Raw genomic sequence first — 18,500 nt, 5'->3', positions numbered from 1 at the left:
CAACTCCTTGACTGCTACTTGAACATAGTGGTAGTGCTTAACAGTAAAACCTTCTCTGAGGGCCAAGATTAGAAGGAAAGACAAAGACTAAAGTACTGTGCATTTGAAGTACTGGACCTCAAATCAAAGGACTCTGAATGTTTTCAAGCTTCTGGCTGGAGTGGGCAGGTAGTTGGCTCTCTGACTTCTCACTGGCTAAAATCAGGATGGTCTATCTCACTTCAGGCACAGCTCTTTTCTACCTCAGGAAAAACGATAAATCTACTCTACCTAGTGGAGCTTGGGAACTGAGCACAGGAGGGATAAGAGCACGCCAAGACTATCTTATACCCCCTACCCTACCTCAAAGCTGGTCATTTGGAAGAGAAGAATACAATTGAGTTCCTTAGAGTTCAGTGCCTGGATGTTACTTTGAAACTATGCAAACATGGGCCTGACTGAGGCCTAGCATCAAACTATGAGCATTTAAAGGAGCTGAGGTTTCAGTGTTAAGTTTGTACATGGAAATAGTTTGTGCTATTTCTGCTGGGTTTTTTAAGTTACAAGGATTTTTTAAGTTATGAAAAATACTCTGACTGTGACCTTTAGAAAAACAATACAATTATTTTGACTCTTCCAAATATAATCCTTGAGATATTTTAAATAGCAGACAGCATTATTAGAAAAGGTAAATATCGCTTAAAATAAATTAAGCTATAGGCGAAGGGAACAATGGGCATTCTGACTGCTCTTTAGAGTGACACAAGATTCATGACTTCATGTTTAATAAAAATGCCACAGATGCACAAAGATGTTTTGGGGACTCTGCATCTAAAAAGAGAAATCTCAGTATATCCATGGCTTTAAATCAAATGACAGAAAACAATTTTCCAAAAATACTAGGATACTACAATAGTCAATTTAAAACACTGATTTTCTACATTAAAACTATTAAAATTTCAATCTTGGCCCTCAGATTAGCTACATGCTACAAACTGGGCAATGATGTGCATTTCTGTTATGTCCTAATAACATTCTTCAGATATTAGAAATTATGTATATATTGATGTCCACCTTCTTGGATCTAGCTGCCAGCATTTACTCAGTCAATCTGACTCCCCAAAAACATCATTCTGACTTTGACCTCTGCTGACACTCCACTGTCAATACTAAGCACATAATATACCACCTCACAACTGATGGAAGAAATCAGAGACCCTGACACGCACACCAAGTTAGAACCAGTTGCTAACTTCCATGAAGAATTCAAATAAGGATGAATTCACATAAGAATGACGTACATACCTGTACCACAGGATCTTTTTGTTGGTGTGATTAATGAGACATGAGCTGTGTCTGTGCATGGCCCACCTAGAAACAGAAAGGCAGGTGCATCAGTCAGGACACATCCTTTACATGTCCATATAGTTGCTTTCCTGAGTAAAGAGAAACTTAAAAAGGAAAAGATCAACCTGCAAATACAATGACGAGAAGTAGTAGGAAAGACGCTGGTGGTGGTGGATTAATTCTAAGGACTTAATTTTAGTTCAGCAGTTTAGTCTATAGAGATGCATAGTCTTTCTACATTATAACATGCTTTTCATAAAAACAAAAAAACAAAAAAAACAAAAAAAACAGCCAAGTCTCACATAACGTTAACAAGTTAAAGAATAAAAATTTAATTAGAATTCAGATCTAGGTGAGAGGAAATTACCCACAAGTTTGGAAAGATGCGTTCCTCCACAGAATGATGAGTAGGAGTTCTCTCTCTTAGGTTGGTATCTCAGCAGTCACTCTACCTTGGAATTTACAGAAAAACTAGCCTTACGTAGTAAGAAAGGGAGGGCCTTAAGAAACAATAAACTGCTTGTCAAAAGAAATAAGAATCATTTTCACATAGAAGAAAGCATTGCTGACCAAGGAAGAACATCTAGTTTCATTATAAGAAATATGATAACAAGAGGCCCTTTATGCAATCTTGGTGGGCCCAGAGATCTGATGCATAAAAATAATTCAAGAGTATGCAAGAGATACAGTTGTTGGGTGAGTGAAGGCTTGAAAATCAATAACTTCATTCTGCAAAATCAAGACTTTCAACACATTTTGAGGTTGATACTGATACACACCCCAACACTTTCCACTGACATGCCCTGGGATGGGCAGTGGTGATCATAAAGGAATAGAACACATAGGCAACTGTTACACATTTATTTTAAAAAGGGTCCCCAGGTGACTGTGACTAGCAGAAGGAAAACATGGTTACTTGGCAGAGTTGTGTATCTCCTACAACAAGAATTCATATAAGTTACTCACTGAAAAGGAGGGAAAGATGAAGTAGCTCTGAGACCTGTTCCTAGAGTGCACAGTGCCGAGATTCATGGGTTTAAGGACTTGGAGAGCCCACCCAAGAAGTTCGCTCTTAGCTTACTCTTTACTATAACAAGGCCACAATAGCAACAACCCTTAGTTAGTGTAAGAAGACACAGAAGGGAAATTTTGAAAGAGGAAAAACCAAGTAAGTGCATTGTTGACTTCAAAGAACACTTAGCAAATACCTACTATGTGTCACCACAAAGGTTAGTCCCACAGTCAGGGAGATCATAATCTTTCTTAAAACAAACAAACAAACAAACAAAAACCCAAAAAACCTCTGTACATAAAGAACAATACATGACAGCAATAAATAGCTAGACGGAAAGTGGCCAAGTGTCAAAGAACAAGAAACAGGTAATAAACGCTATATGTAATGAGGAAGGAGAACATTCATCATTGGCTTGTATTACTCGGAAATATAAGAATTTGAAAATAAGGCAAGAATAAATTGCAGTTTCGAAAGTCAGACCAGAGAGCAGAGTATTTCAACAGAACATTTTTCTACAAATGTCACATTCACCAGAAAAAGTGTAATGAATTAAAATTCCAGAGGTTCAAATGGTAAACTGTGACATGAAAACAGCCAACATGAAGAGACAATGAGAGACATGCAAAGCTAACACAGCCTCAACATCCTCAAAAACCCTCCTGGGATTGGCTTCTGTAGCTCCATAAAATGCTGTAACTTCTGCTTCCATGTAAGGCTTCTTTGTTTTTGTTAATTGAAGCCTTCTTATTTCTTGAAAAGTATAGGCTTTTTAGAAGACTGAGTTTAAGTCTGACAACTACTCTCTACTTGCTGAGTAATCTTGGATAAATAATCCTCAGTTTCTTTAACAAAACAAAAAAAAAATGGAAATAGTAAAATTGCCAATAAGTGACTTTTGATGAACCATCTGTACAGCAAGGTATCATAAACCATAAAACTTTATATTATATATCATCACTTTCTCTTCCACTTGATTTTATGTTCCCAAGGATCAAGAATCACACTGTTATCTACTGTTGGGTCACTGCTATGTAGACAGTGAATGCTTAATAATGTTCATCAAGCGACTACTGCAAACTATTTAATCAGAAGAGTAACAGTTTATATATGTGTGTGCGTGTGTATATGTATATGTATACAGACACACACACACATATAATACCAAGTTCTGTCATACGTGTGCAGAACATGCAGGTTTGTCACACAGGTATACACGTGCCACAGTGGTTTGCTGCACTCATCAACCCGTCATCTACATTAGGTATTTCTCCTAATGCTATCCCTCCCCTAGACCCCCACCCTCCAACAGGCCCTGGTGTGTGACGTTCCCCTCCCTGTGTCCATGTGTTTTCATTGTTCAACTCCCATTTATGAGTGAGAAAATGAGGTGTTTGTTTTTTTTCAAGGAAATTTTAAAATTAGAGTGTAACATTTGAGAGAATGCAATATTAGAATGATGTGTATAGAACTTAAATGTACATCCTGAGGGATTTTAACACATACATACTGTATAACGGCCATAGATCAAAATATTAGAACATTCCCAACATCCAGAAAGTCCTGGGGATCATTTTTAAAAATACAAGTTCCCAAACCCTGACTCTGGAAATTTTGATGTAGTAGATTGGGGTGGACATAGGAGGAAGTTACTGTACTTTTCTAAACTAGCTGAGCACAATGTAAATATTAACAGTCCAGTCAGTTCTAATTTCTGATTACCCCTAACTCAGTATCTGGCCAAGATCACTGAGTTCCCATAACACCATGAGCTGCACAGTGCATAAGGGTCAGTAACAGCTTAACTAACAAAATACTTTTTTTAAAAGGACATAAAATAATTCATCCAGTAGAATTATATAAGAAAGGAGAAACTGTCAAATCAAAACCCCTAAAGAAATCTGGCTGAGACTCATGAATTAACACCCGTATTTACAAATGTTCTAGAAGATTATCATGTAAGAGAATCTTTACCTTGCCTTTAGCTTGAGAGTTTATTCTTTTAAAAATTTCTAGTGAATAAATTTCTGTAGGTTTCTGCAAATAACTGTAAGGCTGCCTAGCATATCTCAACATGCATCATCATGAAGGTGTTCTCCAGAGAGCTTGTTAAACTAACAACCCAATCCAATGTATTCACTATATTACAGTAAAGTACAAATGGAACCATAGTTGAACCAAGACAAACTGACAGCAAGAGTACCTGGCAGTAATAATATATCCCAGCTTTGATAATTGGGCAATGTTATAAACAGAGAACTTAGAGTTAAATTTGGTCTGGCAAACTACAACCTATGAAACACCAAAACCGAGAACAGGAACATATCAGCACCACACATATATTCTACACTAACTGCACTGTCATCCACACAATTACAGTTAGTCCCAAATCAACTCTGTTAAAATCAATGCAGGAAATTAAGGGCCACTCACAGAAAATGTTTTCAGGTTTCTGCCCACAACAATAAAAATATAACATGGGTAACATTTGGTTACAGCAAACAAGATAGTTTTGAGAGTTGACAGTGAGGGTCAAAGTTCCTTTTCTGGACTTTCTAATGCCTGAGAGTGTGGCTGGCGTAAGTCCCCATAAATCACTGTAAACTTGACTCCCACTTTTTACCTTTCTTCTTCTTTCCAAACAACAGGGTAGACAGAGGTAGTAACTAAAGAATCAGATGAGAAAGCCTCTTCATGATTGTGTGTTCTATAGATGAATGTAGTGTGTATGTGTATGTGTTGACTAGGACTGAGGTTGGGACAATAAATGTATTTCTAAGCACAGAACAATTCAAACCATTATCTTCTAGCCTGTATCAGTGGCAACTGAGTTTGGGTTTATTAATGTCTAAAAAAATTACAAAGTTCCTTGCTTAATACGACAGGTTCTTGGGATTCTGAGCCAGATGATATCAAGATTAACCAACCTGAAATAACTTTTAGCCAATCATCATGAATGCTTTTTGCTTTCTTTTACTAAAGCAAATTAAATAACTGAATTTTTTCAAGTTTTTTCATTATCCGGAGATATTTATTAACAGACTAACATTTTGCATTTGATATTACATTCAGAGGACTTTTTCCTTAAAAAACATCAAGTTTCAACAATTTAATGTTTGGAGTTTGCGAGTGAATAAAGCCTCTGGTAACTGTGGTTTGTGACTAGAGAAGAGTGAATATTCTACCTCTTCTTCTAGGGATGTTTCTATTCTTGTATTAAAGGTGTCATATATAATGCAGCACTGCGGATCACATTTGCAATTCCACATGAAAGCCATGAAACTATATTCTTCAGCTGTATTCCCAACAAGTAGAAATTGTTACAGCATTTGCAATATGGTAGTAGATTTTCCCAGGGAAACAGTATTATTGACTGCAGCCCTATAAAGTTGAAGACATGGGTCAAATCTGCATACTCACTTCACTGTAACCTACAAAAACAGGAGTAGATGAAGATACCCCATTAACTATCAACACACACATTTCAAAATGAAGTACCAGAATTATTATATTTTTTCAGTCTCCTATAGAGTTACTGAGTATGTCAAAAAACTCAGGTCTACCTACTCATGTAGTGGTCAATCCCATCGGCTAGTTGAAGACTACTCGAGGAGGAAGTTGAGAATGGTGGTTTGGAGGATAGCTGCATTTAGCTTTTCATGCACTCAAACTTCAAACTCCACAGCTGAGTAAATACAGAAAAATAACATTTCTTCTTAACCTTGAAATGGAGACCAACAATCTACTCTGAAAAATTTTGTTAAACCAGCTGTGATGACTGGTTACTTTTGGCTTCTGGTTTCACTAGCCCTCACTGGCTGCAGTTAAATCATGTGCTAAAAATCTTCAACACAGATAATACCACATCAATTAGAAAAAATAGACTATCAAGGAGTTGGTCAGCTAAAAATTGCCAGAAGTGCAATAATCAAATATTCTACTATCAGTCCTTTCACAGTAACTGCAAAACATTAATACACAAAAATAGCCATTCCTTTTGTAGATTTGTAACACTTCAATTTTCTTAATTAACATGACATTTACATAAAAGTATCTAATTATTTTAAAGGCACTGTGGGCTAATTAAAAATGCACCATCCTTTTTTAACCAGCTTGTCAATTCCACTCTGTCATAATCTGTACACTGTTTTCCTCTGCAGCATCTCACTTTTCCAAGCTCACAGTTCTAAAGGTAATTGTGGACAACAAATTGAAGAGCTGCAATTCTCTCCTCTCTGTAGAGATTCAGAATGCCTTTTCTTTTCCTCCTAAGCCTCCCTGGGCAGAGGGAGATTCAGGATATCTTATTAAGAATTTCTTGAAGAGGCTTCTTAAAAAAATAAAAAAGGACAAAATAAACCTCAACAAATCTATGCAATGGAGATAGTGAAATAAACTACACTGTTTCCTGATATGTCCATGTTTAGAATGTAAAATTATCTTCAAAAAATTCAAATAATATATATTTCTTGAGCAGTAAAATATTCCTTCTTTAGCCTTCAATATAAACACAGAGATTTAAAATAGCAAAGAACTGACAGTATTTAACGAGTATCCAGTACATAGTAGAATGCACAAGAAAAGTCATCTCTTCAGAAAACCCTAATCTCCAACCTCACCCTAAACCTGGAATTCCTGAATTGTTTTAATCAGAAAGGACACACCTATCTGTCAATATAATTGAGTTTGAAAAGCACCATTGATTTAAAAAAGGATACATAAAGATCAGTGAATTGTAATCCAAGTTTACAGAAATTCTTCAACACAAATAATAGCCCTCTTATTTCTCCAAACGAAACTTCCAAATTAAACCATTTACAAAGCTTTTTACAGAATCTAAGTGTTAATCTCCCAGAGTTAGAAGTTCTAATCCTAACTCAGTACATGATCTTTCACACCATTTAGATCCAAATTAGTAATTTCTGAGAAGGGAATTTTCAAAGTGGGTCAGAAGTTGCAATTGGTAGCTTATCTATTTTGTTAATAAGGGCTTCTTTCTCAACAAAATCTTATTACCACTCCACCTTAACTCCCCTAAACAATTACAGGCATACCTCGGAGATACTATGGGTTTGGTTCCAGACCACCGCAATAAAGTAAATACAGCAATAAAGTTCGAGTTGCACAAATTTTTTGGCTTCTCAATGCATATATATGTTATTAGTTTATACTATGTTGTAGACTCTATTAAGTGTGCAACAGCATGATGTCTAAAAATGTACATACCTTAATTTAAAAAAACTCTACTTCTAAAAAAAAAGTGCTAATGATCATCTGAGTCTTCAGTGATTCATACTCTTCTTGCTAGTGAAGGATCTTTCTTCAATGTTGATGGCTGCTAACTGATCAGGTGGTGGTAGCTGCTGAAAAATGGGGTGGCTGCAGCAATTTCTTAAAAAAAGAAAACGAGGCCAGGCACAGTGGCTCACATCTGTAATCCCAGCACTTTGGGAGGCCGAGGGAGGTGGATCACAAGGTCAAGAGATTGAGGACCATCCTGGCTAACACGGTGAAACCCCATCTCTACTAAAAACACAAAAAATTAGCTGGGTGTGGTGGCACGCACCTGTAGTCTCAGCTACTTGGGAGGCTGAGGCAGGAGAATGGCGTGAACCTGGGAGGTGGAGGTTGCAGTGAGCCGAGATTGTGCCACTACACTACAGGCTGGGCGACAGAGCGAGACTCTGTCTCAAAAAACAAAACAAAACAAACAAAAAACAACTCTGCCACATCAACTGACTCTTCCTTTTACAAAAGATTTCTCTGTAGTAATGCTGTTTGACAGCATTTTACCCACAGGACTTCTTTCAAAATTGAAGTCAATCCTCTCAAACTCTGCTCTTGTTTTATCAACTAAGTTTATGTAATATTCTAGATCCTTTGTTGCCATTTCAATAATGTTCACAGCATCTTCACCAGGAGTAGATTCCATCTCAAGAAACCACTTTCCTTTGCTCAATCATACGAAGCAGCTCCTCGTCCATTAAAGTTTTATAACGAGATTGCAACAATTCAGTCACCTCATCAGGCTCCACTTTTAATTCTACTCCTATTGTGATTTCCACCACATCTGCAATTATTTTCTCTGCCCAAGTCTTAAACTCCTCAAAATCATCCATGAGGGTTAGAATCAACTTCTTCCCAACTTCTGTTAATGTTGATATTTTGACCTTTTCCCATGAATCACAAATGGTCTTTATGGCATCTAGAATGGTGAGTCCTTTCCAGATGATCTTCCATTTACTTTGGCAGATCCATGAGAGGAATCAGTATCTATGGCAGCTATAGCCTTGTAAAATGTATTTCTTAGATAATTATGACTTAAAAGTCAAAATGACTCCTTAATCCATGGGCTACAGAATCAATGCTATGTTACCAGGCATGGAAACATAAATTTCCTTGTACCTCTCCATCAGAGCTCTTGGGTGACAAGGTGTATTGTCAATGAGCAGTAGTATTTTGAAAGGAGCATTTTTTTTTTAATCAGCAGTAGGTCTATACAGTAGGCTTAAAATATTCAGTGAATGATGCTATAAACAGATGCGCAGTCATCCAGGCTTTGTTGTTCCACTACAAAACACAGGCAGAGTGGATGCAGCAAAATTCTTAATGGACCTAGGATTTTCAGAAGGGTAAATAAGCACTGGCTTCCACTTAAAGTCACTAGCTACATTAGCTCCTAAAAGAGGGTCATACTGTCCTTTGAAGCCAGGGACTGACTTTTCCTCCTGTAAGTCCTGGATGGCATCTTCTTCCAATAGAAGGTTATTTCGGCTATTTTGAAAATCTGCTGTTTAGTGTAGTCGCTTTCATCAGCGATATTAGCTAGGTATTTTTGGTAACTTGCTACAGCTTTCTACATCAGCAACGGCTGCTTCACCTTGCACTTTTATGGAGATGGCTTCTTTTCTTAGCCTCATGAACCAATCTCTGCTAACTCCAAGCTTTTCTTCTGTAACTTCTTTACCAGCATAGCAGTCCTCAACTTTTCTGTCTTGAGAACTTTTAACACTTAAAAATTACTGAGGACACTAAAAAACTTTTGTTTATGTGGCTTATATCATTGATATTTATCCCATATGAAATTATAACTTGACAAAAATTATGTTTTCATTTAAAATTAAAATAATTACACTTCAACATAAAAACTTTTTCTTTTATGAAAAATAACTGCAACTTAAAAAATAGTGAGTGGCCTGGCTTAAAGGAAGATACTTGGATTTTCATGTCTATATCTGTATTTAATCTGTTTATATGAATACAAAGAAAGCCCACTACTACATAAATATGTAGTTGGAAAAGGAAAGATCTCATGGATGCCCTGAGAGGGACCTGGGGACCTCTATAGGTCTCTGGACCACATTTGAGAACCACTGGTACAGAACCAGTGAATCTAAAGGTTAATATAAGATCCAATTTCCCCATACTCCTTACATGCCAACTGACTTATTTCTAGTCTTGCAGAAATCAACTGATGTACTAAGTGTAAATAACAGTAAAAGGGTTTCCCAGTCTCAACAAAATGTGAATATTTAAGTAAATAAAAGCAAGGGATAGTGGAATAAACCAGTCAAAATTTCAAACCAAGACATTCCATTTCTGCTATGTATATAAGAAGAGTAAAAACATGTTTCATGGAACCCTCAAAGGATGCTGGGCCAGCAGTTACATATGTTCCATTTTAATTTTTCAGATGTAATCTCTCACTTAGAATCCTATACCTTTCCATATGTTAAGATGCTGACAAACGCTTACCACCGATACTTCAAAATGTGATAAAGCCCAACAGCAATTAACAGTGACATTCTAAGACATCATCACCCTCTTGGGGATAAAAATAGAATAATCCCCATTTTGTTAGAGGTCAAAATACCACCTGGCTAATAAAATCATTACTAATTTTAGACATTGTTTTGTTTTTCTCTTGTGACAAAGCATATTTAATATGAACACAAAATCAGGGGCTGTCACCTCTCCAATTTAGGCTTCACTTCTGACTATTTACAGGCTTAACTAAGGTCCAACTCCAATTTCTACATTTGCATCATTTGCATTTTACCATCAACACAACCATGATTCTCATAACATTAATGGAGACACCACTCAGCACTGGAAGAGATTTTTTTTCTTTGTTTTTTCAAACACAGTTCAGCTAGCAAGAGTATTCTCATAAATCTCAGCCTGAAGCAGCTACTGAAAGAAGGCTGCAATGCTTTCTTTAGAAAGGGAAATGACTGGTGCATGTTCTTCCTAAGAGGCTTTAGAAAAAAAAAAATAAAGACATCTATTCAGGCCACAGGTACTGTTCCATGGACTTGTAAAAACAACTTGGAACACAGGTGCCCTTCTCCTCTGCCTCTCTGCTGAGCCTCTCCCATAGTTAGCTGTACCACAGCTGGAACATGATGAGTGACACTAAATGGAAATTACCTTAGTCCAACCGTCTTGCTTTACAGACAGAAGTGAACACTGTCAGGTCTCAATAATAGGATCTCTCTTTGCAACTAATAGTTGAAAATGTCACAATTTCAATTGCGTAGTGAAGGAGTTATACTGATATTTTAGAATTTTAAAAATTCCTCACTAAGGTGGCATCCTATTGTTTTTATTAAATCTATAATCATCTTTTTGATGGATCAAAAAGTGAGATGGTTTATAAAGTAACAGAGGCCATGAATACAAAATGTACAGTTACATAGTCATTTTTTGGCATTGGCGGCTCTGAATTTTCAGAAAGAAGTTCACAAGCACAATTAAAATATATTTATGTAAGCTTAAAATGGCTGCTTCAACACATTCACATAAATGTCATTTTTTTTCCAGCCAAACATTTTTGTCATAAATAAAGCTTAGATTTAATTTAAAATCAGCACAGTGTCACATACTACTTGTAACTAGACAAAATAAAAATATGACAAGTGTAAGAGCTAAAGCTGTGTGAAGTGTGGTTGTTTACCATGACCTTTACTTTCACAGAGAAGGACAGAGCATTTAATTTAATAAGAACATTTAAAGAAATTCATATTGGGTGCAGGGGGGCCAGTGATGATGTTGCTTCAAAACCTAGTTTGAGTATCAGTAACTGTATAATCTCACATGTGACTGAGGTAATCTTTTGGGAAACTAACCTTTTAGATTTGCAGATTTCTTAAGGGACCTTTGAAAATAAATATTAAAAGCTTGCTAGTATTCTGTCTTGCAAAGGGGAATCTTGAAGAGGGAAATTTAGGTGATAAATACCAACAAGCAAAAATGGTTATTTTACAACAGGCAAGTGCCTATTTGTACAGAAGAAAGAGACAGAGAGACAGAGAGAGAGAGAGAGAGAGAGAGAGAAAGAGAGAGAGAGACAGAGACAGAGACAGAGACAGAGACAGAGACAGAGAAACAGAAAAGACTCCCATTATTCCAAAAGTCTGAGATGAATTGTTACCACCACAAAGCATCCAAATTTTCAAAATTTGGTAGGGATACTGCCTTTTTTGAGTTGCTTTGTCTTGCGGTTATTGTATGGCACAGAAAATTATAAAAGAATATAAAATTATAAAAGAATATTCAAAAATCAGGCACAGGCAATGAGAGGCCCCTTCTTTAATGTATCAAAACACATAAACTAGGTTTCTAAAAGTAAGAAAAATTAAAAACAAAGATTTTCCTAAATATTTAAATCAGTAACCATTTATTGAGTACTATGCTAGCAGTGTGCTAGGTGTTCTGAGATAGAGCAAAGTAGCATAAAATAAAGACTGCTAATTTGGTGCTTAGTCTCTAAACTTGTGCAGAGATGACACTGTCTTATCAAGAACACAGAAGAAGATTTGAATAAATGAAGACAAACTATATTCCTTTATGAGAAGACCCAAAAGTGTATCAAAATGTCAATTATTCTTAAATAAATCTATATATTCAATATAATCCAAATCAGAAGATACTGATACATACTATAAAGCTATATTTCAGTTTCAGAAATATACAGGTTGACCAATAAAACAAAATAAAGAGCCTAGGAACAGATGTATGTTTATGTAATAGTATTAGCATTTTAAACCAGGACTACTCAATGAATGGTTTTTGCATAACTGGTTTTCCACTTGGAAAAAAAAATAATAAAGGTAAATCTCTATGCCTTAAATACAAAATAAATCCCAGATGGGCTCAAGAGCTAACGATAGAAAAAGATAAACTATGAAAGTATTTAAACACATATAGAAAAATATTTTTATAACTATGATTCAGACAGCCTTCTAAGAAAGACAGAAAGCTAGAAGACAAAAGACCAACAGATTTAAATTAAAATTTAAAAAATTTTCATGAATACAAGGCACCTAAATGAAAATTAAAAGCCAAGTAACATACCAAAAGAAACTGGCAATATATGTAACAAATACTCATCCAGAATTTGTTACATATTTAAAAAAATAAAGAATTAGTACAAATCAGTAAGAAAAAAATAGCTAATAAAAAATAAATAAGCAAAGAACAACACTGATAGGCCAATCACTGGAGACTTATCAATTGCTAACAAACATATAAAACAATGCTCAATCTCACCACCAGGAGATGTCTGGAAAGCACAAGTTAAAATGAGCTATTCTTTTGCCCAACTTACCAAAATAAAATAAAAAGGAATAAACAAACAAAGATAACAATCCACCTAATGTTGGTAATGCTGTGGTAAACAATCACTCTCAAACATCATCCTTAGGAATAGAAAGTCATACAGTCATTTTGGAGGTTAATATTGCCATGCAAATCGAAATTTTAAATATACATATTCTCTGACTTGTTAGTTCCTCTTCTATGTATTTATCATGGGAAAATAACATATGCACCATTAGCCATGTACAAAAATGTTTACTTGACATGGCTTATAATAGTGAAATATTAAAAACAGCCTCCAGAGGAGAGAGTAGAGAAAAGGATGATAAGGGCAATATGGAATATTATGCAGAAGTAAGGCAGATCTCCATGCGTAGACTTGGAAAGATCTCTGAAATATGTTAAGTTAAAAAGCAAGTTAGAAAACAATATATATAGTATGCTCTCATTTATATAAAAATAAAATCTTTTTTTTTTTTTTTTTTTTTTGGAGACGGTTTCATTCTTGTTGCCCAGGCTGGAGTGGAGTGGCATGATCTCAGCTCACTGCAACCTTCACCTGCCGGGTTCAAGTGATTCTCCTGCCTCAGCCTCCCGAGTAGCTGGAATTATAGGCACCTGCCACCACAGCAGGCTAATTTTTGTATTTTTAGTAGAGGCGGGGTTTCACCATGTTGACCAGGTTAGTCTTGAACTCCTGACCTGGTGACCCGCCCGCCTCAGCCTCCCAAAGTGCTAGGATTACAGGCGCAAGCCACCGTGCTCAGCCAAAATAAAATATTGTATGTAAACATGTACACAGCTGCATAGAAAAAATACAACCCAAAATGAAAAAACAGTGGTTATTCCTGTAAAAAGTAGGAATTGGGTGGTGGTGATTGATGGTGGTGACGTTAGAATATTTTCATATTCTAGTCTATCTAAACCTGTGTCCTTGTAATTCAAAAACTGAGAATGTAGTCATGCTTTACTTGCATACTTAAAAATAGGACTAAAAGTTATGAAAAAGAAAAGCAAGCCAGAAAATGAGTAACTTAAAAATCATGGTTTTGCTTTAATCTGGTTCGTATTTTGACTACAAATGGATGACACTACCAGTACTTAAATAAGTTCCTACCCAACTGACATTATGGAACAGAAAGAATTTCTGTAAGAAAACACTTCTGAACTGCTCAAGTCCTGTATTTTGACAGAGATTAACTTAATGATCTCACACAATGATTTCTGATAAATTATGGCTCTCCAAAAGAGCATATAACTGTACATTATCATACTGTACTGCAAAGTATCAATCTTTTCAGAACACAGCCCTAATGAAAGCAGCATGCTTTGCAGAACCAGTTTCAGGATAAATAAATAAATGCACTGGGAAAAAAAACACCGTTAAATTAAAATCAAAAGAGACATTTAAAGTTTGGGCATTCTTCATTATGGGAAAGAATCTTCCACTTTGAGACTATTATATATCAGAAAAACTCCATCTGTTGTATAATTATCTCTGATAAACGGCCTGATGCTTTGAGCTTCATTAGAGAAAAGGGAAGAGAAAGACACACACAGAGAGAACTGTAAATAAATCTCCCCACCATATTTCACTTAAAACCAGCCCAGCAGGAAGTCATAAAATATTTTTTAATAGGCAATATTTTCTAAATGCTTTACTAGAAGAAACCAGCCTGTTTTACCCAATATCTGGCCTCCTGAAGTAGGCATAGTCTAAAAAAGGGAACACTGGTTTCATTTAGAGATTATTAGAAATTTAATTGGTAAAAACAAACAAATCAGAAGTTTAGCCGCTTGGTGGCAGTGATACTAAATTGCCAGGGAACAGATTAAGGCTTGTCAGACAGAAATGAAGATATGTAGCCAATGACACCCAATGGATGTTCAAAAACCCAGGGGCAGTCTAGCAAGGACATCTGTTAAAAGGCACTACCATTTTTTAAAAATCCCTGAGGGAGCTACGATATCACCAGAAACCAGTTTCCAAGGAAACGATGGAAACCTCTGTTCAACCAAATTAATTTAACCAGAGGTGGAGTATGTTCTCAAATTTCTATTTTGGGAATCAGTGTCACATTAAAGGAAAATCCAGTCAGCACCTGGAAATGAAGCTTTAGTCACTAAAAATCCTCACTAACATGCCAGTTAATATGGTTCTCACTTTTTCTGTATATTTTATTTTGCTACAACAAAAGTGTGTCTCGGGTGGATGCAGTAGAGAAGAGTAGGAAAAAAACCAGAGTCCCGTATTATAGATGCAAAAGGCCCAGAGCTGAGTTGTGGCCCTGTCTTGGGACTTCAGGAGGGTCACTATCTAAACCTCCCCTTTTCATCTACAGAATAGGAAGGAGAATATTTGCCTTACCTATGCTGCACACTGTCAAGATGATCCTAGGAACATGTGTATCAAAGTACTCCGTAAAACAGGGGTTTACAAACTTTTTCTGTAATAGGCCATTGAGTCTCCACAGCAACTAGCCAATTTTGCTATTGTAGCACAGAAGCAGCCACAGACAATACATTAACAAATGAGTGGGGTTGTGTTCCAATCAAACTTTACCTATAAACACTGAATTTGGAATTTCATGTAATTTCCACATTTCACAAAATATTATTTGATTTTTTTCAGTTGTTTAAAAGTGTAAAAATCATTCTCAGCTTGTGGGCAGCATAAAAACAGGTGACAGGCTGGATTTGGCCTGTTGGCTATAGTTTGTCAACCCCTGTTGTAAACTATAGTTTTCATGTAAGAGTTGGTTGCTATTTAATTCTTAGTATGTGCCTCCACAGAGCTCAGAAGACTGCTTTGTATGAGATAGGTACTCTCTAACTGCTAGTTTAGAATATCGGACTGTTTGAAAACAAGTCCATTTCTTGCCATTAGTCTTCCCTAGCAACAGGTATCAGTTCTCTTCCTCTCCTGCCTAGAAAGAAATAGATCAGCCATGACCCCTCCAACACCTCCATTTCCATCCATTATACTAGTGGGATTGGGAAGAAAAATCCAAAAACTCAGGTAGACATGTACATTATAAGGTTCCCAAACAGGTCATAAATAGGGATGCTCAAGCCTTTAAAAGCGTAACAACAGAAAAGCTGACTTGTATAAAGAGATGAGGGCATTTCCTCATCTTGTGAGAAGTCATCTGTCTGTACTTAAGAACAACAAAACAACAACTGATTCCAGTGTTCTAACTACAACCTGGCACTATCCTTTCTGCAAAAGTTAGGTCAAAAAACATAACTACAAACCACACTTATTCTCCCTTAGAAAAAAACCTGGAAACTGGAAGAACAGTAAATAGGCAGTGGCAAAAGCAGAAAGAAATGTTTTCTTCTTTTTAAGAGTTTGTCCAACACACCTTCTACTGTATAGCCTAATTTGCATGCAATGTCCTTTAACCATAAATCATGATAGAGAATGGCAGCTATGGTGTGGTGGCAGAGAGTCAGGCCCTTGGAGCCAGAATGCTCTGTGATCTTGGGCAAGATAATCATCCTGTGCCTCCATCTTCACACCTGTGAAATAGATACAATAGGAGTACCTGCCTTACAGAGTAATTATGAAGATGAAGTCGGTTAATACAGTTGATCCTTGAACAAGACCAATTTGAACTGTGTGGGTCCACTTAGACACACATTTTTTTTCAACCAAATACAGACGGAAAATACAGTATTGCCCACATATATGGAGGGCCAACTTTTCATGTAAGTGGGTTCCACAGGGCTGACTGTGAGACGTGAGTATGCGCCGAATCCCCTGTGTATAATGAGGGATGACTGTGCATATAAAGTACTTGGAACAGTGCCTGGTACTAAGTATACTTGTTGTGAGCTGTTATATTATAGCATTTAAATGCTGTAACAAGTCCTTTAGTCACTATTTGAATTTTGTTTACATTATTTTTGGAAAAGGCTTCCAGTGGCTAAGCTCCATGCACTCTTCTGCAGACACACACAGTTTGGGACAGGGAGACATATGTTTATGTTCAGGTAGAGAAATATCACTTAGAGCTTTTGGATATCTGCTTTATTTATCTGCAGGGAAGTGTATTAAGAAATTCTTTTGGGTAAAAATTAGTCCTGTTTCTAAGTTTTACATACTTCCGTCAATAGTTATTGCTCTATCTGCAGTCTTTTCAAGAAAATGTATCCAGACTCTCACTACTTTCTGTTGATATGTTCATAGTTCAAGTTCATGTTGATAGTAAGAAGGTGAAAATAGATTTAAGCAATATCCATTTTCTTATATATTAGGGGGAAAAAAACCCCTTTCACAAGCCCCCAACAAAATGTAGCACTTCTAGCTCTATGCAATAACAATGGATCCATAACTACTCAATAGTTTACAAATTTCATGGTACTTGGATCTAGCATCCCAAATCCATTTTCCAACAACTGTTACATGTTACTTCTCCACATCTCTTTAGGGGAAGCTAAGAAGAAATCCACAGATGAAATTCTGGTCCCTTGAGGATACTAAAATATCAACATAGGTAATCTCCTGCTGCCTCTTCCACCATCCTTTGCCACCTTGGCAGATCACAGCTAAAAAAATTTGCAAGACGTAGATGGATCAGGCTGTCTAGTGTCTCATCTGGGTCTTCACTGCTACTAGGCAATCACTTTAACTCCCACTGATTTTTAAAGCATCCACCCTGACAGCTCTTAACAAACCCAGGGTACTTTTCTTACCCCATATTCTCAACCCCCAAATCTGGCACACATCTCCTCACACTAGCACAGCTGCTTTCAACCTAGGTGAGGGAGCAAAGCTGACCTGAAAAAGCTTTGCAAATGACATGCCTGTTAACCACTACTTGCTAATTCCTCCCTTCCACCCCAAAATTCCTATGCACTGGTTTGGGAGAATAAACCAGATTCCCAGGGACAGACATATGTAGTCAAAAAGGTGACCTCCTTGTGTATTAAGACTAATCTTATTCATTTCTATACTCAGCACTTAACTTAGTGTCTAACATATAGCAGGCACTCAGCAAAGATTGCTAAATGAATATACAAACCACTGAAACCGTTTATTAAATAGTTTATTTAGGTAATCCATCTTATGATCACTAAATCCAAGTGCCTCTTTGTCAGTTTACAGCCTCAGTAGCATTTTCATAATATTCTGACAATATCTTACAGTGACTGAAAACATAGGCTCTGGATCCAAATTCGTGTGTTACAGCATGGGCTTCACTGCCTTGCAATAGCTCTATAACTTTGGGGAGAAAGTTAATGAACCTCTCTAAGCTTTAGTGTCCTCATCTATAAAAACAAGTATAATAAAAGCACCTACCCTAATAGGCTGTATCGAAAATTAAATGTTACCACATCTAAAGAATTTTGAAGACTGTCTAGAATATAGCAAATGTTTCATAAATATGAGCTAATATTATTATTATCTAAACTGAAATTTGTTCCTTGGCTTTTGTGACCTTGCCCACTATCATTCTCCTCCTGACTTCTTCAGTTGCCTCCTCTATCCTTTTTGCTCCTTAAGTGCAGAAATTTCACTCACAGGTCTATTCTCACTGCTTTTCTTCTTCTTCCTTTT

The 18,500-nt window shown here is 36.5% G+C and overlaps 1 protein-coding gene across 1 annotated transcript in view; it reads right to left on the bottom strand.

The window, feature by feature from the left end:
* ZFAND3 (zinc finger, AN1-type domain 3) overlaps positions 1-18,500 on the bottom strand; it is a 260,066-nt gene that overhangs the window by 77,676 nt on the left and 163,890 nt on the right. The window contains exon 4 of the mRNA XM_011986626.1: positions 1,285-1,350. Coding sequence (XP_011842016.1) covers positions 1,285-1,350 — 66 coding nt within the window. The remainder of the gene's footprint in view (positions 1-1,284; positions 1,351-18,500) is intronic.

Source organism: Mandrillus leucophaeus, unplaced genomic scaffold (genome assembly GCF_000951045.1).
Source record: "Mandrillus leucophaeus isolate KB7577 unplaced genomic scaffold, Mleu.le_1.0 Scaffold3, whole genome shotgun sequence".
Taxonomy (NCBI): Eukaryota; Metazoa; Chordata; class Mammalia; order Primates; family Cercopithecidae; genus Mandrillus; species Mandrillus leucophaeus.
The sequence above is the reverse complement of the archived record's forward strand: the minus strand, read 5'-3'. Positions and strand labels throughout refer to the sequence as shown.